We start from the raw sequence: 27,484 nt of genomic DNA, 5'->3' as shown, positions 1-27,484 counted from the left end.
ACGGCAAATCTATTCACACTGCAAAAGATCGCAATCGGTACATCGCACTGTGAACCAAAAGGCCAATCTAGCTGGACAAAATTATTTAAGGCTTGGAATAGGTACTAAACGCTTTAAAAACTCTTACTTTTATATAATATGTTAAAAAAATGAACAGAAAACTTTTAATAATTATAAAACTAAAAACCAGCATAAGCTGACCCTCTTTATTAAACATTTTGTACGTGTATGGAGGTCTAGTTAAACTGGACTTGTTAGTTAAGGTAAATTATTGTTTTTTTATACTGGTACTTGATATTTTAACATCTTTGCACTAGTTCTGTAAAAGTACTAAGGTATAATGCTAAACCTAAGCCTAATTACTTTTAAAGATGGCTTTCTATACTGAAAATTACAAAGCTGAAGACCTTGTTTGTTTGGTTAAACGCGCTAATTTCAGGAACTAAGCTACAGCCCGATTTGAAAAATTATTTTTGTATTGGATAGCCCATTTATCAAGAAAGGCATTAGTCGATATAACACCCTANGTATTTGTTGACGTTGTTATTTTTCCCTCGAGAATTATGATTATGAGTTCCTTTAGCTAATAATGCATTCTCGGATACTGGAGACGTACTTGCATCATCACTCATGTCCATCAGCTTCGTTTTGATAATGTCGGCGGTTATTTCGATACCTGAGTGTTCAATGGCCATAAGCATAGGAGCGTACCTTTCTGGTAGTCCCGCCAACATCAATGCACCAATCCACTCATCCGAAATCTTAAAGCCTGTTCCTCTTAGCCGTTGCCCGTTTTCTATTATTTGGGTGACATAATTAGTCATAGATTCGCAGTTTTCGAGGCGTATGTTGATGAGATTTTTCAATAGACTTATCTTTCTTGTGAAGCCTGAATCATCAAACATATTCTTCAATGTAGTCCAAAGATCATATGTGGTAGCTGCCTGCTTTATGTGAACATAAAGCGCCGGATCGATAGTGAGGATTAACTTTGCTTTCGCCTTCGAATCTTCAATTTTCTGGGCTGTAGTCGCCGTTGCCGCTAACTGTGTTGCAATGGCGTCCGCCATGCCTTCTAACACCAGCACATTTGACGCCGCAAAAGACCAGTCGTCATAATTTTCGCGACCTCTAAGTTTTGGAACGTTTGCTATATAGTTCGTCGACATTTTTATAACTTTATACACGGAAATTATATACTTTCGCACTTTTTGAGTCTGAGCCCATAACCTGTTAATAAAACGCAGTTGGCGGTTTTTTTAAGACTAACTTTTATTGCCATAGACAAAAACAATAAACAATGACCATAGATTATTTTGTTATTTTCACAATATTCCACACTGAAAGTGAAAGAAAATTTTCAGGACTGTCACTGTAAATGGTTTAAATTTATACTGACCTTAGTGGAATCTTCGAGCATTCTCGTGTGTTCCGCGATGAACCTGACGCAGAAGCAAGTCTTGTGGACTTCTGGCGGGCAGGCTGAGTGGCTGAACCCTGGTGGGGGGTCGGGCACGGGACTGAGGGTCTCCTCGTCGGCCCCCGCGAGCCCAGCGCCGCCGCCTTCGGTGGACCCGTGCACTACACAACTGCCGCCAAAGCGGTTGCTTTCCCCCATACTGCTGTGAAATACAACTCAATTAAGAACGTGAAACGGTTGACTTACTGAAAATAGGCTACCTTTTAGAGAACCAACCCTGTTTGAGGATTTGCGCTAGCTTATCTAACTACTGTACAGGAAAAAAATACTTAGGCGAGAGAGTGGGATGTTAACATTTACGAAAAGTCCCGCTTTTGAACCAAATTTTTTGTGACCAAAACAACATCTAGAGTTTCTCCAGTTGCTCAAATACCTTAAATACGCGCACGTCTACGACGCAGATTTTATGCAAATATCGATACCAATTATTAAGTTATTACTCATACCTACCTACTGTTTCACAAAATAACATTAATACAAAACTCGCTGCATTCCAATAAATGCTTTAGGCTCACAGCGGAGAGCTATAGGTATCTATAGGAGAATGAAGCGCATCGTGAGCGAATCGGAACTTTTTCGTAGCTTAAGTTGATCGATAGTGTAATATTTAGAAAATAGCGATAAAAATTGTAATAAATTCTCGCATCCCTGCATTTAAAAGCTTACATATAGGAATTGTGTACGCATGTGTCACGCTTTATAGCCAAAACATGTGCAGTGCAAGCAGTTTTAATGACGTACTGCGCCAACAATAGCAGAGCTAGAAAATAAATAAAAAATATTGTAACATAAATTGTTGCAGCAACGTGTCCGTGTTAGATTTAATATGCAAAAATATTTAAAACCAACTGGGTAACCTATGCACAACTACCAGGTACATGAATTCCTCGAGTCCTAATTAATAAACGCTTCATAACCTTGTCACATTAGGCATTCATAGAAACGTTACCATAACTGACAATTTAATAACAGTGCGGCAAGGCATCTGCACTCTATTCAAATATTCATGTCGCCTGTTACCGTCATAACTCACTCACCACGACTCGCGTATAAGCAAAATGTAGAGACGACGAGACATGTCTCTGCTAAATTTCGTTACATGTGTAAATAGGTTCTTGTAGGTTTTACAAAGAAATATGATTTAATAGAGAAATCTCCACTTTGTAGACCAGGAAAACCGACTATCTCGATGGAATAAACCACTTGAGTGTCATAATTTGGTTGTCGTACCTACTTACTCTTAAACATGCATGGTGTCCTGAAATTTACATATGCTCGAATGCGTTCAGTCTTTCAAAATTCAAAATTCTTTATTTATTTATAAAGGCTTACTTAAATACTAATAGATGAAGCCTCCTTTTAGGCGTATGATTGCCTGTGCCAGGAGAAAAGTCTTAATTATGCTTTATAACTGCTGAAGGAAGATTGCCTATCATGAGCTGATAAACAGGTGAGCGTGTGGCCTTATAGTAGCAGTGATTGGAGCTTAGCAGCAAATAACGCTGACTTACCTCAAATGGTTTCGGAGAGACTTCCCTTGGTAAACCCAGCTTATGGAATAAATCACCGCCTAAATTGTCATTAAGTCTTACCCTGAGTTGAGGTAAGTGGTGTGCGTGAGGTCTTCCTTGCTAGGAGTGCGCGTGAGTGGGCGCGGTGGCGCTGCGGGCGGGGGCCAAGCACCCGGCGCACAGCAGTCATCATCGGCTGCCGCTAACCGGTACGGGTATAGCGGCCGCGCGGCGCCCCCGCATCGGACCACGACGCCACACGCTGTATACCGTGATCTGTGAGGACAAAGAAAAAGAACAATGAAAGAAGAACTGTTAGAGTGACAATTTCTTTTTGTATGGATTTTTTAAGTAAGACGGAAGACCAGCGTCGTAGCAATACTGAGGTGCTGCGACACCATAGAACCTTTTCAGTAACATTCATTGCGTATTTTATAATGTAGGTATGTGTGATGATATTGATTAAATATTTTTCTATTTCTGTCTTATGTATAACCTTTTCATACTAAGTAGGTACTCGTACATTGATCACAATAGAAAATTGAGTCATCAAGAACTTAATTTCGTACATAAAATATACGATACACACGATAGCATTGCAGACAGCTTAACTTTATACAAAGTAATTAAAACAGTAACGTGTTAGTTCCCCAAGCGCTAATGTAATAAAATAATTAAGACAGTAACTAGTCGAAGTTAGGGAACCCTCCTATTTTACATTTGATTAATTTCTTTGGGGACTGAACTTCAAAACTTTGGGGAGGAAAGTTACAAAGCGTAGTCCTGCGATACAATAAATTGAGAAGTCTGCGAAAATCTGTGTGTAAACCGTGTCAGATGTGAATTAATCACATTAATCCTTGGAAGTGTGACTGCTACATACATTATTCCGTAAGACGATAATATGTATTTGACTCGGTAAGGCGTAATACGGTATGTTCAAATAGCCGTGGGCTATTTGATGGGTGCGACTGACATTGCGCTGGTTCTACTCTGTTGACTCTTGTTCGTAGTAACACTTTGTGGTGCCCGACAGTAGGTACCTCTATTGTTCATCAAGTACTAAGATTTAACTGTGTATTGCAATCAAAGTTACATACTCCTTTAAGGAGTTCCTAATATGGAGGAGTGCTATCACATAAACTTAGGGTGCTTTATCATAGTAATTATTTTCTCGAAACAAATGTCTACTTTCACAGAAACTTAGTGCTGAATTTAAGAAATTCGCAAGCACTTTACATATACATTATGTTTTACAAACAGTGTGTATATTGTTCTGAAAAGAAGATTTTGATCCTAATAAATTCACTTTTAAGCTTTGACAAGCCGTCCCTAAACTACTTTGGTTCCCTTTTTTAAGCGAAAAAGGGGTTGTTAATACCATATTCGCTGTACAATAATGGTCTCATACATATTGTAAACCAATTTTTGTCCATTTTCAGGCTACTGGTTATCGTCAGTAGAGTCGCTACAGTCCGTAATTCGCCCCTCTGATCCATTTACGTAATGTTCGGTAACCACAGCGAGCGGCCATTATAGCACTTGCCTTGCTAATAGACATCATTCGTTAAGTGAATTATGATACCAAGTGGCTATCCTCAGATAGCAAATAGAAAAACTGGTAGGTACTTTTATTTTTCTAGCATCTTTCCTTGTTATTTTCCTTAGTTCATCAGGTGATATAATAACATTAAACCCACAGCGTTAAGAGTCCTCGTCAATAATAACAGTAAGAAAACATTATGTAAGAAATAACTAGCAAAAACGTTATACTCTAGTTAAATTAAGAAACATTATGTAAGAAATAACTAGCAAAAACGTTATACTCTAGTTAAATTAAGAATTTTAGTAACTGCCTAAGTTATGACTATAACAAACGATTATTTAATTCGATTTGATAGCTCAGATTGAAAATATTGAAAAGCATTTTTCATGTTATTTTTACGTTTGTGAGACAGCGTTGTTGTTACAGATAAATTAAAATAAATTGCTATTGTATTAATCTGGCAAAAATATTAAATTGCTGCTAATATTAAACAATCAGTTGCTAAAATGGCTTATTCAGTGTCATACCCTAATGATAAAATGAATACAGTTTAATTAAAAACTCATATAAGGGATACCCAAATAAATATTTGGTAATCATATTCAGTGTGGATTACTATCAATCAGGACACGTCATCTAATTAAAATTGACGACAGCACGTCCCGCCGAAGACACGCCCGTCATTTGATTTTCTATTGTGTCTAGTGATCGCATAGACGATCGCATAATCCCCTTTACAACTAACGTGACAAAAATACGTGATGATGTGATTAATACCCATATATTACTTACGTCATCTACATATTATATGTATACTAGCTTTCCGCCCGCGGCGTCGCCCGCGTGGAATTTTGTCTGTCACAGAAAAACTTTATCGCGCGCGTCCCTGTTTCAAAAACCGGGATAAAAACTATCCTATGTTCTTTCCCGGGACTCAAACTATCTCTATGCCAAATTTCATCAAAATCGGTTGCGAGGTTTAAGCGGGAAAGCGTAACAGACAGACAGACAGACAGAGTTACTTTCGCATTTATAATATTAGTTGGGAAGTTGGGATTATTCTTCAGCAGTTGTCCTTGTAGGTAGTCGTAAGATTACTTAACAACTCAAAAGTGCCTCTACGTAATAATCACAAACAGAAGTTCAACTGTTCTCGATCTTTAGCAAGATCAATCAATTACAAGTTGAGATAAAGCCAAAACTTCTGAAGAAAAAAAGTATTAATTTAGAGGTTAATTCTTGTACAAGTACTTTGCAGTTGTGAGCTTATTAATATTAAAGTTAGGGGAATATCCGCGGCAGGAAATATGCGCAAACTTCAACGGTGCGCGATCCTTTACCAACTTATAATTAATTTACACTTGTTACTGATCCGTGCTTAGATTCCAAAGTCGGCTGATCTCACTTTGGTAAACCGATGGGGGCAAGAACTTGGTGTCATGTCGCAGTGTCAATTACGTATAATTGGCCACGAGACAAACCATTCAATTTGTCTATTTACCCATTATAACCTCTAATTAGTAGAATAGATTGACGTTGAGAAGTACTTAGATAGTTCCGTTACCCATACGCTCGTACTCGTAGCAATAAGCAAGTTAGACGAAGGCGTTTGTTTTACGCCAACTTTCGTAGCTCGTAGCTACGAGACTACACACACGCTACGAAATGTCAATAGAGCTTTATTACGTAGCTTTTATGTCCCGGTACTTTAGCAAGTGATTTTAAGCTTTGTATGTAGATAACACATACATATTTATTTGTAGCTTTAGCTCATAATAAATATTAGTACTAAAAACATAGTCCAACTAAATCAAGTACTAAGTGGATTGGCTCACCTCGTCGTGTCGAATTTGTACTGCGGTCGTTTCATGAACAGCAGCCTTGGCAGGATATGGATGAACACCCTCTTGACCCACGGCGCCATCCTGTGCGTTTGCGGTGACCTAAAGTGGACGTTTAACACCACCACCGTCACGCATATACTGTTGGAATAGAAATGCATTAAATATTTATGTAAATCTAGTCAAAAATATAGTAGTGTTATGTGACTGAACTTATTTTATAATTAGAAAATCTAATTCGAATATTGAAACTAAAGTAAACATAAACACTGACGAAATTAATTCAAATAGATTTGATTGATTAATTAATTTGTTAGAACAACGCGTAAAATCAAATGTTAGGTTAGTATGTTAACTTTCAATTCCATATTAATTTATAGACGTTAAACAAGTTCCTCATTAGTTTCCAAACCAAACAAACATCTTCATGACGTAACAAGACAAGCAAGTCATTTCGAGTGGGTAATAGTTTTAATACACACGGAGTGGGGGTAGATAGTAATTAATCAAGATTTATTGGGTGAGCTTTATCGTAGGGCGGGCGCTAGTATTGCCGAGGGCGGCTGCGCTGCGTCCTGAATAAGCAGTTTCAGGACTGTTTACCTTCTTCGGGATTATACGTTTTTGTGCTAATGCCTACCCAAACAAATGCGAAAACATTACCTAATTCTGCTTCTTTCTTACGTACCGTTCGTAATTGCATGATTACATTTATTCTTTTTACGAAATCTAGAAAGTTTCATTTTATTCGTGATTCTCAGAACATTGAAATGAAAAGCTTTGGTGAAAAGTTTAAAACTCGCATTTATATTTCACTAGCTTTTCTCTGCGGCTTGGATACACCCTTTTCAGTATTGTAGGCGTATAAATTCAATAACAATAAACATATGTCACAAATTGCCGCGCGTTGATTGATCAGTCAGGCCAAACCGCTTCATTCAATATAAATTATTCGTTTGTTAGCTCAAAACAAATTGAAAGTATCTTTGTGATGCTAATGGGTGTTTTATTATTTATTCTGAAGATAATGAAAGCTAAAACAAAAGGTTTGAACTTTGTGCAGACAATGATTCAAGTGTTTTAATTGCATGTTTTTATACGGCTATGGAACAAAATCGTTCCAAAATTTTCTTTGAGCTTAGAGTAAGCAATCAAATATCTTGTTTAGAAAACTGGCTTTTAATTTATATGGTAATGCCACAGCTTGTGAACGAACCAACTAAGGCATATTTAAATAATTACTTTTATTTATAAGGTGGGATTCAGGCTGGAATTTTACACTTGTATAAGTAATAACTATGGTGATTTTAATGTTTTCTTTCATGTATTAACAATAGTATGGTACATTAATTAATACCATATTTTATTTAATACTTTTTATGATCACAAATACACCATTTTTAACGTATTTAGATACAGACAGTACGATATTTGTGCACATTTAATAACAGTTTTAAGTGAAAATGAGTGAAACATTGATTAATCGCTCACATATGACGGGAGGATCAAGTCATCTACGTCGCCACGCTTTATGCGGCCGACTCTCACATGAAGGCATTAGGAATGGACGTATTTATTTGCTCGTGTGAATGATACGTAGGTATACTAATACAATTACGCCAATGTCAACTCTTGCGTAGAATACGTTCCATATCAAATAAACGTAACCAAATATCATTGTTCTTGTCTATTTTGAGTATTTAATGAGGCTCCTTTACCCTGAATTTCAGTTTCGTGAGTGTGCCATAGTACACGTATTCCATTAATCTTACTGAACAATTACTTACTTAGTGAGTGATTAGATTTCTCACGTTTCTATTTTCTTCCTACACACAATAAAATGAAATATTAATCACGTCTTTGCAGAGTAAAATAGAAATATGACATAGAAATTAATTATACCTATAAAGCCTCGGTAGGCACTCGTAGATGACACACCACGCATTAGCTTTCGTGATATTTTTCATAAAAATACGAGGGTAGATAAGAGGCTTATCTATGATTTTTTTCATTTATCTAAGAAGCGGGAAAATGGAGAAACAAGCTTTTTGTTACAAAGAATCTGCCTTCTTAGGTAAAAATACGAAGGAGAAAAAAATATTGACTCGACGTAGATTTTTATGCTCTACGAAGACATCATGTTATATGAAGTACGTAGGTACATATTTATTAAATTATTTAGGTAAAGACTATTGTCATCACTGGACAATGTCATTTACTCTAATCATTCCTGCATCATAAGCCAGTATCAGTAACCGTCGTACCCCTGACCAGTGTTTGTATGATAAACACTTTGTAGGTCAAGGATGTTCGTATCTAGGTTATCGTTATTCAGCGTGCAATTTTGTTACTTTAGCGCTACATAGATTAAAGCTCTTTCAGATGACAAGCTAGCCTTTGATAGTGTGGCTCATATTTTATCTCTCAGTTAAAATATATGTTAGTTATGCTTAAGAGAAGTACAATCGACATAAACAACCACAACGCAATGCAAATTACGGCTCGATGTAATGCCGAGCATTCCGGAACAAGCCACAGAAGGCAAATATTTTACACTATTTCCCTAACCATGTAGGGAATATGTGTCATAAAGTAAATTATGCAGCGGTTAAAAATATCCAGCAGATGGGATAGCTACAGAAATACCTACCCACGGCAATCGACCGCATCTCGCTGTGGTGCCGACCAATAATACCGCATATTCAATACAATCTCATGAATGCAAACACGAATATTTTGCATTGTCAAGCCTAAAGGATTAAATATTAATTACCGATTAATACGTACTTGTTTTGCCTTTCTCGTTTGTACTAAGTAATTTTCTATGTTAACCAACATAATGCACAAGTTATATTAAATTATAAATAATATTATGTTTATGCATGTTTTTAAAGTACATAGTTGGAAAAACTTAAAGAACTAAGGCTGAGTTACACCATCTTACTATAACTTTAACGGACGCCAAATGTCTATCAAACTCTATAGAAATGAAACCGTTTAAAAATACCGGTTATGGTTATTAGTCATGGTTAAAATAAGGTGATGCAACTCAGCCTAAGAGTAATAAAAACAACTACCAAAAACGACTTAGAGTTACAGTAGTTATTTACACAGACTGAATATTGATTTCAAGAAAAGTTTTACAATATTGTATATTGCTACACGAAGGTAAACGTAATAAAGGAGGACTTACCTGATTGAAACGAGGATCATAGCGAATATAAGGTATTTTCCCAGGAGGGGCACAACCAGTGAAGTCGGAGGGATGATTTCAACAACTAGCAGGAAGAACACGTGGAGACTAATCAATATTGATATTGATAGTGTTACCTGTGGGGAAAAATAGGTTGTTGATTATTCTTTTCACATAATAATCTTAAAAATCAATCAATAGATAAAGAAGATGAATGACCATCGTTTGGGTAGATGAATACAATCAAACCTCCAAAGAAGAGTTAGGTATTTTAATTTTATTATTTATACAGCTAATAATAGGTTATGAATTCGCCCTGTAAAACTATTTTTTTTTACTTTGAAAACTCAAAAAGTACCTACTCCAAGATAAATAAAGTTTCTATAGTTTTAAATTCTAGATAAAGAGATTGATCAACACCAACGTAAAACCACTTAATATTTGTTTACTAAACTACGTTATGAAAACAACTTCTTTCAGGTTCTCTTCTTCTATTGATCGGCCGTCGCCGAAGGTACCAAGTAATTTTGTATTCAAAGTGCGGTAAAGTTAATCCAATAATGTTAGAGTAATTTTTCAAGAACATAAAACGATGTCATTACTGCAGCGTTACTTCGCCACTCTCGAGTCGCCTATCTACTTTATTTTCGCCATTCGTTGCGCCGCTAAACGAAATTAATGATACGTATAAGCCATTGAGATGGCTCTGGATCGTGATAACATTCAGTAGACCTATTCAATCTTGGTTGTTACATACTGCTTATTTTAGAAGTTTAACAAAACGTGAACTTTACGCAAGAGTGCTTTATCATGAATTCAATTACAGTAGATTTAACGGTAACGTATTCTGCGAACTATTACTTCTATTATTTCACGTTTCGTAGCGTGAAGATGTTAAATCAAACACTTCGAAACTCAAACCGAGATCTAATAGAGCGCGATCATATATTCAGGCAAGGTTAGTTTCGGAAAGCCACAGAACTGTAACTATGCTCCCCGGGTTAGGAGACTCAATTCAATTAAACAGGACTTAAAGATGAACAATTGAACATGTAGATCCTGAATAAATTAATAATTCGTGAGTTACATACTAATTCTCAAGCTTCTGTTGTAATATTAGTTCAATACGAGTATTTCTCAAGAAACAACTAACTTAAATGCGTTGTAACTCCACTGAAAACTTTCTGAAAAGTGAAAACCAGCACTGAAAAATAATCTTTGAAAAATTGTTGCTATATAAATGGTACCTTTTCCCCGCTGTCTGAAGGCAAATAAAATGTGAGGACTGTGAGGAATGATATCCCCATACAGGGGATGATGATATTGACGGTATAGAACAGCGTTTTTCTCCGCATGGTGATGTTGAAGGTGATGTCCAGGTAGGGCTCGTCGCAGCACGTGTAGAACTTCTCGTTCCTGCAAACAAACTACACGTAAATAAGCAAACTCGCAACTGTTACATGTTTAGAATAAGTTACGCAACATGTGTCAGCGAACAGGTAACAACTTTCGCAGTATTTCATCGTACGTGAAAAAAAGTTTTTTTTGTGTTACCCCCCATTCATTTATTCCTCACCCATACAAAAAATAAAGTCTGCCACTTTGTCTTATAACTTTTAGCAAGCCATCAATTCAATATCAAATGTATAACAAAGAAAACCTGTTTACAGAATGAAACCGTTTACGTATGAATAGCGCTCCCACTAAATTGAAGGTAAAGTAATTTGGTTGAGTGCTCCATAAAACATATTTGCATTTTTATTGTGTATCGATCAAATAGACCGTAAAGTCAGTCTCAATCGCTGTAACTTTTACGTATTGCGAGTAGTCTCGTAACACAAAACCTTTCTGCATTTTCAATGGCAATTTTCATAATTCATAATACTCGGAAAAAGCTACGGCCTATGCGTTCAATAGTTTTAGCGCATATGTGAGGATAATCACGCTTTGTATGGAATTGGCGATTAGCCAAGTGAGTGTTTTTAATACGGCTATATTGTTTCGGGCTTGAAATATATTACGCTAACAGCCTTTAATGGACACAAGAAGCATACAACTATTTATGGTTTAGAAAGTAAGATAGTAAGTTACTTGTATTATCGCCTTTATTTTTTTATATTCGACTGGATTTTCTCAAGTGTATTTACAATATAATAAAGATAGCCAGGAGCGTTGTAAAATGTTAAAATAAATGCTAAACGATCATTAAAATCTTCTAGTAGGTACTTGTTAAAATGACTCTGAAAATCAAAACACTTTTTGTCGAACCAGTTAAAAGTAAATGTTACCTAAAATATCTTAAAATCGGAAAGTCACAATATTTTTACAGTTACAATCAAAGGAGTTGAATGAGAGTCAGTTGGTTAGATAGCATCTTGTCATTAGATTTTCAGCCTTACAGAAATGGTGACAAGGGTAGAATTACGTTGTCGCAAGTGATTGCGTAAAAAGCTTCGTCGTCGCAGAGCGGAGACGCTTTAAAAGTAGATTTTACAGAATATCTTTAAAGTACGAACCGCACCGTTTTATAGATACCTACTAAGTAAGTTTGTAGTAAGGAAAAATAATTGCTGGCTGACGGAGTAACAAGGTAATGCAATAAAACGTGGGCGACGCCATAGTTATTTTTAGCGGATAACGAGATAAATTTTCAGATTGACACCAACAAATCACATTCAAGTGAAGTTAAAGCGAACGGAGCAATTTATTCCAGTTCTAGTTTGAAATAGATTTTATGTTCTAGAAATGATAAATATTTCCTTTAAGTTAATACAGTAATATACTGCTACACTAGTAGAGCTCAAAAATTTATTTGAGCTCTGGTTGATATTTATTTGACTAATATCAACTGTTACAGTTACTATTTCCTACATATTATTTGGGTAACATATGGGTACTGCGTTTTTGGTAACTGCGCCAAATATACATTTAGTTTTATTCACAATGAAATATTTCATGATAGTGAGAATAGTTCACATAAAATATCTACTGGTTTACTAAACACGTGCTTAAGGTGGCTTTTGATATTAGAACAGATACCAGAACAGGTACCAACATAGGTATAAGTTCTCAGCAGCTTCCCGGCTCATGGAGCACATAATAAACCTAATGAAACTAATTTGCCAGTCCTTCAATACGAAGATAGCACATGAATTTCAAATTAGCCGATTGTCATGGATAATCAAATGTAAATTTATGTAGGTATCCGAGGGAATTCCAATTTGTGTTTATTAAGGAAAATAATATTTCCGTCTTTAATTCAAATTGCCTTACAATTTATCTAAATTGTATGATGGATTTCAGTATCTCAAGACATCGTTATTTAAATGTACCTATCTAAGGTATTTGCCAAATCATAATTTATAATCAAATACAGGCAAACTCACAGTATACAAATTATAGAGTTCAATTAGGAAAAGCCAATGAAATAAAAGCATACGTTTTCAATATCTCTAGATATAGCTATCCCGCACAAGGCTACAACCGCAACGAGTTAAACCTCTTTTCAATTAAAATAGCAACCATATTTTCAGAACATTGAGGTAATGTAAAATGTAGCCTCGTTTTAGCCTTGCTATTGAAAAGAGCAAACAGAGGTGAGCGGATGCAAATACAACTCGCAACATTCGAAACATAAACTAACAGTGCGTGGCAGTTTGCCCGGCTAAGCGAAACTTCTCCGCCGGGGGGCGAATCTGTAACCTGCGATAAACGTACAGCGAACGTTTTAAGCGGGGCTTTAGTGAACGTAAGCGGATACATGTCGTAAAAGTGATGCCGGGTTAATAATGACACTTGTGACTTCGAGAGCCTCGATAACCGTCCTTAAGTGTTGGGACAGGCGCTGAGGTACCCTCTCTTTCTCATTTGAATAAAACATAAAGGTTACTGTTTAGGGAGGCTCCAATTTGCAACGACATCGGTAATAATGGAACTTTAATCGGTAATGTTTTTGCAGCCCTATCCACTTAATTATTTCAAGCACTCATCTAACAACATCAGACGGTATAGCAATCAAGTTAAACCACTATTTGATGTCAACACTGAAACCCACACTAACAAAATTACTCGAGGCAGAGGCTGTATGCTTACGAGCACGCAAAATGAGATCCTATTAATTAAGTGGATCGTTTTTAAAAGTGTCCTCAAGTCGCATCGTTTCATTAGTCCGGCGGAGCGCCGTGAAAAATGTGTGGCCACTAATAACGAAAGCCATTCGTGTTTATTTTCCGAGCGCGTCGCACTAAGTGAAAGTAAATACCAACAATATTTTCTCTGGTGTCTGCGCTGAAGGGACTTGAAATAATGTACCTAGTCCACTATCATTGTAAGGAGATCGATGAAAGAAACACTTTGTTTTAATTTGCTTTGTTTGACTATGACGTAGATAGGTAACGCATCTGACTCTATCTACAAATAATAAATCTGAGGATACTACATTAAACTACTCGCACTTTAAAATTGATCATTTTATCTTTACTTGTGTACAGTTAAAAACTGTTGAACGTAATGACTTGAAACTATTCAATTCTAATTCCATCACAGGCTAATTGAATTGTGACTTAAAGTTCTATAGATTTATTTAGTAGGCACATAACAGTGTAAACGCGTGGAAAGCTCAGTTAAAATTTACATTTTACTAAGGTTCAAGCTAGTCAAAAAGACCAACCGAGCACGGAGCGTTAGTTAGTTAACCGTTAAGCGTTTGAAGAGGCAACAACATCCCGGAGCTACACCGTTCAATATTGACTAAATTAGAGCCGCTGTAAAAAGCCGCTCGTCTCCGAAAGGTATCTAAGGGAACCGCAAGGAGCGGATGTGGGTGGGGCAGAGGAAACACATTATTATCTCGGCAAGACAGCCGAGAGTTCACATGCGGGTTACTCGACTGTGTCAGCGATTACTACTGGAAACGGATGGGCAAAGATTTACGCAAATCTTCCGCTAAGTGCTTTTGGTTTTGTTTCGTTGACATTCTTTTGGCAGCCAGATTTTTTAGCGTTCAAAATTCCTAGTATTAAGTAGGTATACCTAAGTACGACTAAGAATAAATTTAACATTATAATTTCATAATATTATAAATACTATTTCATATCCTGTGTTATATTACGGACGACAGCACATCAGACTCTACATTTTTGGTGAAAAATAGCTCCTATAAATATAAGGGTTAGAAAAGTGTTGTTTGGAAGCTCAAGTAAGAAATTTCAGGGAATAAATTGCAAGGAACTTTATAGTTACTAAAAAGTATTTACCTAACCGCAGGCACCTCGAGGATGTCCCACTCCACGGACATGTAGAACTCGGAGAGGTCCACGCCCACGGAGACCACGTTGCTGCCGGCCTGCTCATCCATGTGCCTCAGGTCCACCTGCACCCAAACTAGCTTAGCGACTCCACGCCACCACCACGCGCTACTCACAAGTACTTACACACAACTAATTAAATTACAATTCATACTTCAATTATATCAAGTTAAGTAAACCTTACTATTTACCAATTTTATCACATCTAAAATAACACCGAAATTACAAACATATAAACCAATTTCTTACTATTTATTACGAAGGCGTTTATGATAATGCATTTTATATCTAATCAGCTACATACGTGAAGCAAAAATGTCTGTACTACACAAATAATAATTTGCAAATAATTGCTCACACAAATAATAAATCGTTCTATCATGATACTCGTAATTCCAATCACCCATTTTTGCTTTAGCGTATTAGTTGATATTATTTATGATTATTAAGTTTAATCATCAAGGCAATTTAAGGTTTAATCAGAATCTTATTTAGTTACCGTTTTATCCGATACATGCACCCTGTCACACAATGTGAAGTCGATAAATTAGTTTATTCTAAGTACAATGCCATTGAATTATCACCCAAAACAGACTCACTTTAAACAATAATGCAGCTAGATGACTAACTTTCGAGCAATTCATGAAACAGTAAAGGTGTCCTTCGGAGCGGATGCCACTAAACCATACCACAGAGTGTGCCAAGTAGATGTACCTGGTTTGAAAGAGTTTTTAATCTGGGACAAAAAACCGATCAACCGCAACAATAAATCATCAAGGGAGACAACAACAATATCCCGGATCATGCCATAAAATCACAACGCGTAAACACAGAAAACACCGAGAAGTAATGAAAGGTCGTGGAATTTCCGCGAGAATCGAGGAAAGAGGTCTCCGAGTTCAAGTTTCTTGACTGCTATGCGAGGTGACGTACCTCTCGCCTACAGCGTAGACTTCGAGGCACGCCGGGGGCAAGCAGTCAAGCACTTGAAGAGGAGGGCGGAGGCGCCGGCTCCGCCGCGTGTGTGTGTCGCGCGCGGCCCCAACGAGCGCCTGATCCCAACACGCTTCGATGCACAACTACTCGCAATCGTTAAGCAGATTATAGAGAAACAATAAGTAGTTTTGGAATCAGGTACAAGTTTTGCTCAAGTGTTGTAATAGCATGCACACAACGCATCATCAGCCGAAACGAGAATTATCATCGTCTTGATTCGACTGGTGACGCGCTTTTACTACTTCACATCTAGCATGTCTTGTATTTTTGGACTCCGTGTCTAATTTTGAGTAGAATTGCGTCTTTTTATTTGTAATGATAAACATGCAATGAACGACCAGCGACACCGAATTCTTTATGAAAGGGAAAGGTATAAAATATGCTTTATGAAGATAGTAATGCTCGAACGTGAAGAGCCACAAGTGTGAGCTTTATCTCTGATCATTTCACGTGCTGTGCTTTACTTGTTCGCGTGTCAGGTATCGTGTGAAGCTGTGTAAAAGCCCCGGCCGCATTTTGCGGCGAGCGGCCGCCGTGATCGGGAATGCAAGTGGTTCGGAGTCAAGCCAGAGTCATGCGGTGGGTTGAGTGTACATCGACCGTAAAGGAAACATGCAACAAGCTTATATGTGGAAGTGTATTTGTGTTAGTGTGTGGCGCGAGCGGAGCCAGCTAAGGGAAGGTGTGAAAGCCCCGATTGACGCCGTTCCGCCCCTTGACGCGGTTCTAGGAACACTGATCATTACTTTAAACGGCAATCGTCTGATATTGAGAGTTAGTGCTGTTTCATATTATTTGCCGGGCGCGGAAAGATCAAACGGAGCGGGAGGTGTCGGATGGGAACGGATTGAGTGAAGTTTGCATCCCATATCACCTGGCAGTTAAAATTTTATACCTTTCCTTGTCGAGCGAGGAAGGCCGATTGAGCTAAGTGGAATCGACCGAGGATATTCTGGAGCATTCGTGGTCACGCACGTCGACATACCGCTACTCCACATAAACATCACCAATAGAAATGTAAACTTGCAACATGTCAGAGCTAAAGGAGCAGCGGGCGAGGAGCGGGCGGCGGCACGGGACGCGCGCTCTCCGCCTCTGCGCTAGCACCGTCGTACAGTCAATATGTAAAAGTGAGAACATACCACATGGACAGAAAGTAATATAATAATTACACGACGATTTACGTTCGAGCCAACAAGCTATTGCATGGACATCGGCCAGGGCGGCGGGCCCTACGCTACGGCCCGCGCGCCGCCAAGCAGCGTACAGCGGGGCGTCACCTTGAAGCCGTCATACGTCCAGCTGCCTAACTTAAGCACACAGGTTTGGACGTCGTAAGGAAAGAACTCGACGTCGATCGAGCACGAGGACTTATAGACGGCAGGCGGCTGCCACACCACCATGCCGTTGTAGTAGACAGTGGCCTTCGTCATCAGCGTCACCTCGTAGTTGCCGTCGGCGCTGCGGACAAACAGAACGGTCAGCGAAAGCGGTGACGGAGCTCCGCAAAATTACCTTGAATCCGTCGTACGTCCAGCTACCGAACTTAAGAACGCATGTTTGCTCGTCGAACGGAAAATATTCGACGTCAATTTCGCAGGAAGACTTGTAAATGGCAGGCGGTTTCCATTCGACTAGCCCCTGGTGGTAGATGGTCGCCTTGGTCGCCAATGTTACCTCGAAGTTGCCGTCGGCACTGCAATGTTAACGCATATTACACGCCGCCTTGCACCTAGAGCGAATCGCTTCACGACTGCTGTTTGTCGTGTTCTGTGTACCTAAACTAAGCTATTATCTACAAGTGTTGACTTTGTACGTCGCTTCTAATGCGAAATTAGTTCTCTTGTTATCTACAGTCAATGGTTCTTAACTTGGAGTGTCTGTGTTGTTGGCATAGCTGTTATCGATTTATGTACGTCGTACCCTAATCAATTATTTGCTTATTCCATCTGGCAAGTTTTAACCAATAACTACGCATGCTATATAATATGAATACCTAATTATTTTTTAATTATTACCATATTTGATTAAGTATGAAAAATAATTATACACCTATGTAATCAATTGAACATATTAACCTACCTTACCTACGCAGTTTATAATCCTCAGGCTCAGCAGTAGAGATCTGAGTGACAAGCAAAACTCGAAGCATATAGGCATACATGTGGTTTTTTGACAGGGGTAGGTACAGTTCGGTTGGGGTCTCGAAAATGCACCTGTCACATCAGTTATTTACGGTGATTTCGGGACCGAGCCGCGCGGCGTGCCTCCGGAAAAGGTTACAAATTTACACGTATAAAACACAACATTTAACACAAACATGCAGCGACAACAGACATTATTATGTTCTTTATTATTATTTATTTATGGTTTGATTTAAATAATTGATACAAACTAAACAAAATGAATGAATGGGTACATAAAATAGGACATATTAAATTAAGGAAGATGAGTTGGCGACACAATGAGGCGGATGCCTTTATCGTGATTCAAAGGGCGACAGTCGTAGTGGTTTCTTCTGGTCGGGGTGAAAGCAAAAAGGTCCACATTAAGGAGAAAGGCGCGCACAGGTTGCAGAGGGAGGATCGGAAATGAGTAACGATAGCTGTCCGGCCATTTATCAAAGTCGCGGCGTCGCCCGAAGGTGGTGGACGGAACAAAATGAATGCCATCGCATAATTCAACTACATCGTAACATTAATCATTAGTCTAGAACGTATTCAAAGGCAAATCAAACCGAAAATAAAGTAGAAATAGATCCAAGTTGCCACTTTATTTCATATCCAATCATTTATTAGTGTTTTACATAATACACGTTTTCTGTCAAAATGACAGTACAGTGGTACAGTCCTTTAAGACATGATCCACCCGAACTTTAAATTTTATTATCGTTCACTGATTTATGATTGTAATGTATCAATCGATCCACTGCCTTAATCGTGCTGTGTAAAACATCGTCAAGGTCTGCCTTCACATCTTGGACGAGTTTTGTCATGGAGTACTTCAGGTTGTACAATATATTTCTCAATCCATGGGTTGAACTATTTTGTGAAGAGGATACCTAGAAAATAAATAATCTTTAATTGAGCAATCAGTCACGAATCTAATCCTATTAACTATTGAAAAATAAATCGTTTTACCTGCGATGCGAAAATTGAAATTGTAATCAATAGAATTAAAACCAAAAAAGTGAACCACTTCATTTTCCATAAATAAATTAAAGTCGCGGACTGGCGTCGTGATCAGCCGAGAGTATTCAGCCAATTACGGCGTATGGCTTCATTTGGACGAATTAATTTATTCTTTATTATAATTTATTCTTTGTTTATAAGTCACTTACGTCAAAAACAAATCGACACGTGTTGGCGGCAGCAATATGTTAATGTATTTTTATAGAGACATATGACTCTAAGGAACATGTAAATAATTTTGATACGGCCGCAGAAGTTTGGAGCGCGCACTCGGGAGCAAAAGACGAGAGCCTCTACATGGCAATTTACACGGTGCTGATTCTTTTATCTACATAAAAACGTAGCTTGTTTCTTCTTATAGGTGTCTTTGTGACAATGCCTCTAGAAAACCACCATTGTTTGAAGTGATGTACAAAAACTTATTCTTTCAATTTGGGTAACGAAAAGCGAGTTAATTACTTACGATTACTTCGGTTCAATTTGATTAATGACTTTTCCTGAGCACTCAATCTTATCCGTTTCGATTGTTACATACAAACAGAGAGCCTTTTGCGAACTGTGTTCGAGTATTCACGTAAAAATATCCTATGATGTTTTACTTCTCTTTTCGAAATCGGTCTAAGAATTCTGAAGGACTCCTTACAAACATGTGCCATACTTAGATTCAAACTTACAAACAAACAGTAAGTCTGAAGGCTTAAAAGAGTCTATTTCTGTCGCCAGAAAAAAGTAAATAAAAACCGTAAAAGTAAAGAGCGCGGTCATTAGAGTGGCCCAGCGGCATTCAAACCACGCAAATGTGAAGCGGCTCTCGTGTACAAAGAGGACTAAGCGTCTATTAGCGAAGGTACGCCAGTCAAACCGTAGGTTTATTGGTTTTTTCACCAGCCTGGTGAGCTGAATTCAAAGAGAAAAGAAATACAGACCTCTTTTACAATGGGTCTTTTATTTAATTTTGTTTAATGACTTTGAGCAGCTACCGGCTTGGGCTATCGGCTATTGATAAGTAAAATAGGGCATTCAATTTGTTCCTCCATCCGAAAATGAAAAACAATTTAAGAGAGTTCTTATTTGACAGTACCTACTCATATCTTAATTCCGGTCCCTAAAATTCACCTTCATAAATGCTTTACACAGTCGACTTATTTTAATTAACTCTAGCACGATTATCATATTGCAATTGTTTATTATTAATAAGAAAATATATTGAAAATTTGACATGTATAGCCTGACCAGGAACATAAAAACCCTCGCCATGTTGCGGAAAACTAATGGTACTAATTTCTTTTAATGGCAACAGTAACTGAAAACTTCATTGACATGTCACCTTGCATGTCAGTCTATTGTTGTCAAAGTGTAAACAAACTTTATTTTAAATGTGTGCAATTGATTTTGTGAATTAAATTGCTAAAATATTTTTATAGTCGTGAAAGAAAAGTGGTTCACGGTGTATTAATGTATTTGTCGAAGAGAAATACTAAGGGTTCGGACAATATTTTCATTGAATAATTTTCCGACAAAGGTTGTCAAATTGACTGACATGTTTATCGTATAGTACAGTCCACTATGAAAATTAGCTGTAGTCTGTTTCAACTACCCATTTTAAAGTTTTTTTTTACTTTCTAAGTTTTGAATTTTATGGAATTGGGAAAGAAGTACCGAGTTCGAAGCGTTCATGAGCAGACATTGCAGTTGAATATTCAAGTTCTGAATTTGATTATTGATGAATAATAAAATAAATCCTACTAGCTCGATTGATGGTTTCATTTAATTTATTTAAACCAGGTTACCTTTAATAATATTTTTCGTTCATTTATCAAAATATCAAATTAGCCCGTAATCCTGAATCCTGATGCATAAAACGGACAATGACCAAAAATGTATGGAGTGTGGTCCAAATGTCCACCACTAACGAGACCTATGTAGTAAAATAGTCTACTAAATACAGATTCATTATAACCAAACCGCAATCAAAAATATGCTGTCAGTAAAAAGTTATGACTGAATGAAAAGTCATGGTTTTTACATTTTCATCCGAAAAATGTTCTTGATATCATTCTATCCATTGCACATTTTGGATTAATCTATGCATGTTATGTGATGTCGCTTAGTGTGCTGTGTTAGATTCTCGCTAAAAGAAAAAAAAATAAGCTCAAAAGAAAGACATCAATATTGGAATTATGGTCGGGTGGTCGCTGCTCCGCCCCTATTGGTTGTAGGGTGATGTTATATAACCTAAAACCATCTTTGATAAATGGGCTATCCATAACAATAATATTTTTTCAAATCGGATCAGTAAGTAGTTCCTGAGATTAGTGCGTAAACTACTACAATTTTTCATACGGTCATAACTTTTTACTGACAGCTTATTTTTTTTTCGTCCCATATTGAAAGTTAATATCTATTTAATGGACTATAAGCCAATATAGGTCTCATTAGTGGTGGACATTTGGACCACTTTTGGTCATTGTCCTTTAGCCTATTAATTTAACACATGTACGACTGTACTCAGTGTTGCACTATCAAATGCAATTGAAGCGCCTCTATGCCAGGGTTTTTATGTTCCTGGTCAGGCTATAATGAACATTATGAATAAATTTCTTATTCTTATTCTTATTTAATTTTTACTATAGTTCTAGCAATACCAACAAAACATTATACAGTAACAGTGGACTGAACTGAACTTGGCCGATAAAGCTGTCCGCTACCAGGAGCTTTTAGAGCTTTCGTCGCGTTAAAACGAAAATCCATTTACTATCTACTTTATTTTCAGTTCGAACCAACTTTCAGCGTAGCCGCAATTATTTTAATGCGATTTAGTCGGCTGTAGGTGTTCAGTAGTTTTACGAGTCCGACTCAGAATTTAACTTTTACGTGGACGCTAGAAACATTAAGCAGGGTAAGTTACTGAGAAGAGCTGATGGAATGTAATACTTAATTTCAAAGTACTGAACTAAATTGTTAAAGTATGAACTGGAAACTATTCAATTTCCTATGAAAAAAGATCTCTCTCTATCTATATATCTCTCTGTTTATTTATTTTTCTTGTTGGTTGTTTCTAGAAATAGAGAATTTTTCATGCGGTTTTCAGTGTACAGATTTTTAGATTAGTGTTAATACCCGGCTAAAATAACTACACCAAATTCCATTTGGATTTTCTTCAGTAGTACTTGATAAAAGCATAATAACGTGAAGTTTGTTTTATGATTAATTTCCCTTATTCTTTTAGTATCTAAATGAACACTGAATAAACGTACATTAACTTTTAATAGTTTATACTTTCAAAAAGTTTTTGTCATTTGGAAAATTTATTATGAATAAACAAACGTCGCATCTTTAGTAATGATTTAGAAAGCACGAGCGTCCTGTCTACACCGGCTGCTGACTTTGGATTCGCAAAAAACGCTTCGCCTTTATTTTTCGCCTTATCTTTTATTTTCCGGTTTTTTGTCATCATAAGCTTCCTCAAGTTGTGTTTCTTCGTACAATGTGGCCAAATAGCAATTTCATGTATGGCATGACATGCAATTTACTGAAAAACATATGGCTTTATGGTCCTTATTGTATCTCTATAAAGTAAAAAACTAAAAATCTGAGGACTTGTGACTAAAACCAGGGGGAAATTCGTGCGATGACTGCAAATTGTAAATGACATATTCATAATTCATTATGTGACATGTGTATATAACACATGCTATGTATTTTGATTTGAAATGTATGAAAACCACTTCCTACCCGCAATAGCCCTAAAATTTACTCCAACACGCCCCCTCTTGTTAGCACGTGAGCAGGTTACGCTCCGAAGAAAATGACGCTTTTTATCTCAGAAAGAAACGGCCTTTACATAGAGGGCTTTCCAAATAAGTAATTTTGTTATCGCTACCTTTATTATTTCTAAGAACATCATTAACTGTAAGATTAAGAACATTGTATTAAATATATCAAGTATATTTTCTAGTGTTAAAATAAATATTCGCCACACGAAGCGTTGTGCTCTGGTGCGGCACGATTCTACAAGACCCCGCAGTCGCATAACTCAAGGCATTAACTATGCAATGCAACTAGGAAACTCTGAACCTCAGAGTAAAGAATCTCATACACAAGTAGTCGTGTTGTAGTTGTCGCTTTGTACTCAAATTTTAACGTCGAGGATAAATAACGAACGGATAAGTGTAAAGCCAAATGCAGACGCTTTTTCTATCGCATCAAGGTATAACATGTACGACCGCAGCCCTAATGATTTCTATTGTTTGTGACCTCTACAATCGAAGGCATGTACCTAATTATGAGTTATGTGTGTTTAAGTCATGGTAGCAACATCGAATGTGTATGGTGTTATGTTTTAGGTACGTACTCGTGATTATGTAAAAAACAAACTATAACACAGGAAAATGTTAAAATCGTAATTTTAAAATGTTAGCCATCACTTTTTAAGGGCAGACGGAGTAGCGATACGTGCGCTCAAGATAATCCGGGAGATAAGTACTTAGCTCGGGGATCCCTTTGTGGCAACCAAGAACCCTTCCACTAAACTCTTTGAATGTACCTACAAAATATTTCACCGAAATAAACTGATGAACGTACAACAAAGACGCGATGATAATACAGAACGGTATAAAGAACATTTGTGGCAGATATTTGTCTGAGAGTTACTGTAAAATTGGATTATCTAGTAATGTTGAACTAATAATACTAGTACTAGTAGTATTTTAAATACATTTTCGAATAAGTACCTAAGTTTTCGATTTGTTTATAGTTGGAGGTAATAGTATGACAGTAGGAGTTTGCTGTCAGTTTATTAACAGTACTAACAATTATTCCAGATAATAGTGGAATTAATAGCCCTTAGCTACTAAAACGTCAAAGCAAAGTTAGCCATCAGACTCAATTAGTAAACCCACGTGTGCTCGCTCGAACCGTTCTTAAGCCTATGTTTCTTAAGACCTTTCCGCATAAATTTACTTTTAGGCTGATTGATTGAAATCGAAAGACCCCATTTGCTTGAAAGATCCCATTTAAATGACGTCATTCATTTTCACCGGAAAATTTGAGATGAAACTTATCGATTTCTCAAACTGAAACACAAGATTTTATGCCTACCTACTTCAGTATTTATTAGTGATTAGAAATTCAAACGAAAATAGGTAAATAGTCAATTAGGTATTTTAGGTAGTCAATAATGAATGATTAATGAGTAATTACTTATATTAAAAATAAAAATTGTCTTTTCTGTCCGTAGGTACGCTTTATTTATCGCGTGGATCAAGGGATTAGCAATTTATTTTACATTATCATGTAATAAAATACCTAAATTCAATACGATTATAAAAAGCCGATTATGAGAATTAAGGGTCCTAAGATAATAAGAGCTTTACCTCTCAAAGGCAAAAAATGTTGGGTCACCTGTGACGTCATTTCTCTTTGTTATCTTAGGCGGCTTGCCAAACGTTTGTGGCACCTTACAGGCCCAACTCCATAGGGGGTGTGATTTATACGCCCGCTATAAGTTACACCAAGTCACGGAGTAGGTAATAATTTACTCTTAAGTCTAAGTAATCCAAATTGTTTCAACAAATTCAATGACAATTCGTTTTAGAGAATGACAAAGGGTTCGCCAGACAGACTCGACAGTAGACAGCGATATTTACGCTGTACCTATACTAGGTAGGTACTTCGGTATTTTGCCACGTTACAAACTGAGATTCTGCTTGAAAGTTATTACTTGAACTAAATTTATAAAGTAAATATTTACCCTGACTCAATTACTGAAAGAGTTTGGAGTTAAGGAAAGTTTCTTGTTTGGACCAATACGGGTGAAGGTTTTTATTGAAGTGGAAAATTACAGTCAACATAACGAAAATTGGCTTGCTTTTCTACTACGGTTTCATATCTTTTACCTTTCTATTTGCTTATTTACTTACTAAAGTAAATAATTACGAAACACTGTAATTTCTAAAATAAAAGACTACAAGCAGAGATTAGTTTTATGCCATTTAACGGTCCATCGAATCTCCCGGACAAATAAAGAAAATCGGAACAAAGTATCTTTTGTTGGCTCGCGTCAGTATCGCTACACCGTCCTGTGTTTTAGAAGATTGATTAGGACACAGATAGGCTCGGGCGGGGCTCACTTGTTGTAGAGCACGATGTCGGGCCGCCAGATGTGGTCGGACGGCACGTGCAGCATGTGCACTCCTCCGTATTCCCGCGGCTCCCAGCGCAGCTTGTAGTCATACCACGACTGCTCCACCCACAGGTTTGTGGTCATAATCTGGTTCTTCAAGTTCTGAGGACAATACAAAAATATAATTAGCGTCAAGAATCGATGAATAAGTAGGTATTTGTGACCCAGCATTGAACTGCTGTAGGCTGTTACAACGTATCACACAAGTTACTTGATGTTAATTCAGCAACATTTTCGTATACTAGTCGTAAGTTAAGTAACGCAGTTTAGGTGATTATTTAACTGCTTAAGAAGCAGAAGGTGATTTGTATAATTCAATGGTTACACTGCTTTAGTGGTTCAGAATTTATCACCTGAAAGCTGCAGCTACGAGTATCGCAATCCTTTTACGTAAAACATAGAGAGCAAAAAGAATCCATTTAAGTGTGGTAGCTACATTTTAAAATAAATTTAATAAGGCTACAAAAAGCTTACAAACTTATACTTAAACTATTTCAACAACTTGCAGCTTGCTTTGCGTCTCAGAGTCTTTGCTCGCATTCGAAGTACTTTTGCATTTAGTTAGAAAATATTTTTAAAATTGTTTGTAATTTGCGAAAAGAAAGTTCGTACACAGACAAACTTGTGTGTATTACTACTGTGTGTCTAGACATATGCAATTACCCACTGGACACAAATGTTGCGGGTCGTATCCGATTACGTGTCAAATTAGATTTGTCTGATCCAGAATGGTTCGCACTAAGCTGATAGCAGCAGTTGAGCGTCAATTGATCTTATTATAGGACTATGTTGATCTGGAATATATCGGAATTCAGCAATCTGTCAATTTCATAGTAAGTGGCTGACTACTCAAAATATTAGTAATTGGGCAGATTTTAGCCTATTGTGACACTCGATTTTAATTTATTTTTAAAAATATTAATAGTTAATGTAATAGTGTAGTAATGTGTGTGTGTATAGTAATCTAGATATAACAACAAAAGTTAAAGTTAAATAAAGTTAGAGCGCAGAAAAAGTATTGTGACCACTGTTCATACTTAAGTAGAGTACTTAGTGTAGAGATTGTAGACAACAATCTGTGCCTCTACCATGAGTTTACCTACCGAGCATCTCGCTATCNAGAGGCACTGATGTGCGTTTTATCATAAGTAGCTACATAAGTCGTGGTACTCGTAGTTGTAATAGTTTCAGTGAAAAGGAATTGATCACGATAAAGCTATTAATGCAGATGTCAATTAATTCCGAAGCCTTAAAAGCTTATAGCTAATCCATTGTTCCGCCTAATCAATCAATTTCTTGTCCGTGGCGTAATCTTTGATCCTGATAAGGGAACAGTAAGTAAAAGGGAAAGCGATTCGTGCCCAGTTCGAATCTATTTCTTGGGAAATGGACTTTCCACACTATATTAAGGGAAAGGGAGAGGCTCCATAAATTATTTATAGATAGTTCCATATTTATAGCATTACATGATCAATGTGCCAAAAAACGTTTCATTGCTATACCTATTACATAGCTTGAACCAAATATTTTCTTAGCACGACGACACGTTTGAAATTTTCTCAGCAAAAAACTTTCGTGCTTTGAACAACTTTTCGTCGTACCCAGTTAATTTTTACAAAGTTCACTTGTTAAAGTTTACCTCCTTCTGCAACGAAGTTTTTGCTTGGGCTTCTCCTGCGAAAATGCTGTAGGTACACATTATGCTTAGGGAAGTGAATGTCCGTTAGTTAAAATTGTATTTACAATATTTGCATGTTAAACAGGACACAAAATAAATCGTTTACTGAAAAGGATACATACTTATTTCACCTTACAAACTGTAAGTACTTACTGTTACTTGAAAGCAGCAAATTGAATTTCAGTGGAAAAGCGAAATTAAATTAAATTGAAAACAAATGAGTAAGGCCTACCAATATTTTATTTCTACGAAAGAAAGTGCCATTTGAATTGAAAAGGCGCTCCCGCTCTAACACAATTATTGAAAGACAACAACGGCCGTCGTAAATACATTACGTGAACCCGCAGAATGATTTTACGGCTAGATAAAATTTTGTTTGACCTCTTTAGATGGTTTCAATTTGAACAATGGTAATCGTAGATAAGAAGGTACCTTAAAGTAACAGTGTTCACTGTTAATAAATGATCACAAAAAACGAGACAAAGAGCAAGATTTTCATTACAAAAAAATATGACAAAGCACGTTGTATCTACCTATTTGTTACGAAGGTAATATTAT

General features: G+C 37.0%; 2 protein-coding genes across 2 annotated transcripts; both read right to left on the bottom strand.

Moving 5' to 3' along the window:
- Window positions 1-1,251: 1,251 nt before the first annotated feature.
- LOC114349948 (acetylcholine receptor subunit alpha-like) lies at window positions 1,252-26,947 on the bottom strand. Its single transcript, XM_028300545.1, has 9 exons — window positions 26,888-26,947; window positions 25,196-25,350; window positions 17,389-17,569; window positions 14,827-14,942; window positions 10,819-10,987; window positions 9,572-9,708; window positions 6,373-6,519; window positions 3,073-3,267; window positions 1,252-1,622 (listed from the first exon to the last, which is right to left on the bottom strand). Exons 1-9 carry the CDS (start codon window positions 26,945-26,947, stop codon window positions 1,370-1,372), a joined length of 1,413 nt encoding a protein of 470 aa, XP_028156346.1. The 3' UTR covers window positions 1,252-1,369.
- Window positions 15,264-17,644, bottom strand: LOC114349949 (acetylcholine receptor subunit alpha-like). Its single transcript, XM_028300547.1, has 2 exons — window positions 17,551-17,644; window positions 15,264-17,334 (listed from the first exon to the last, which is right to left on the bottom strand). Exon 2 carries the CDS (start codon window positions 17,304-17,306, stop codon window positions 17,106-17,108), a length of 201 nt encoding a protein of 66 aa, XP_028156348.1. The 5' UTR covers window positions 17,307-17,334; window positions 17,551-17,644; the 3' UTR covers window positions 15,264-17,105.
- Window positions 26,948-27,484: the final 537 nt, after the last annotated feature.

Source organism: Ostrinia furnacalis, unplaced genomic scaffold (genome assembly GCF_004193835.3).
Source record: "Ostrinia furnacalis isolate ACB-3 unplaced genomic scaffold, ASM419383v2 OfSCF0753, whole genome shotgun sequence".
Lineage (NCBI taxonomy): Eukaryota > Metazoa > Arthropoda > Insecta > Lepidoptera > Crambidae > Ostrinia > Ostrinia furnacalis.
The sequence above is the reverse complement of the archived record's forward strand: the minus strand, read 5'-3'. Positions and strand labels throughout refer to the sequence as shown.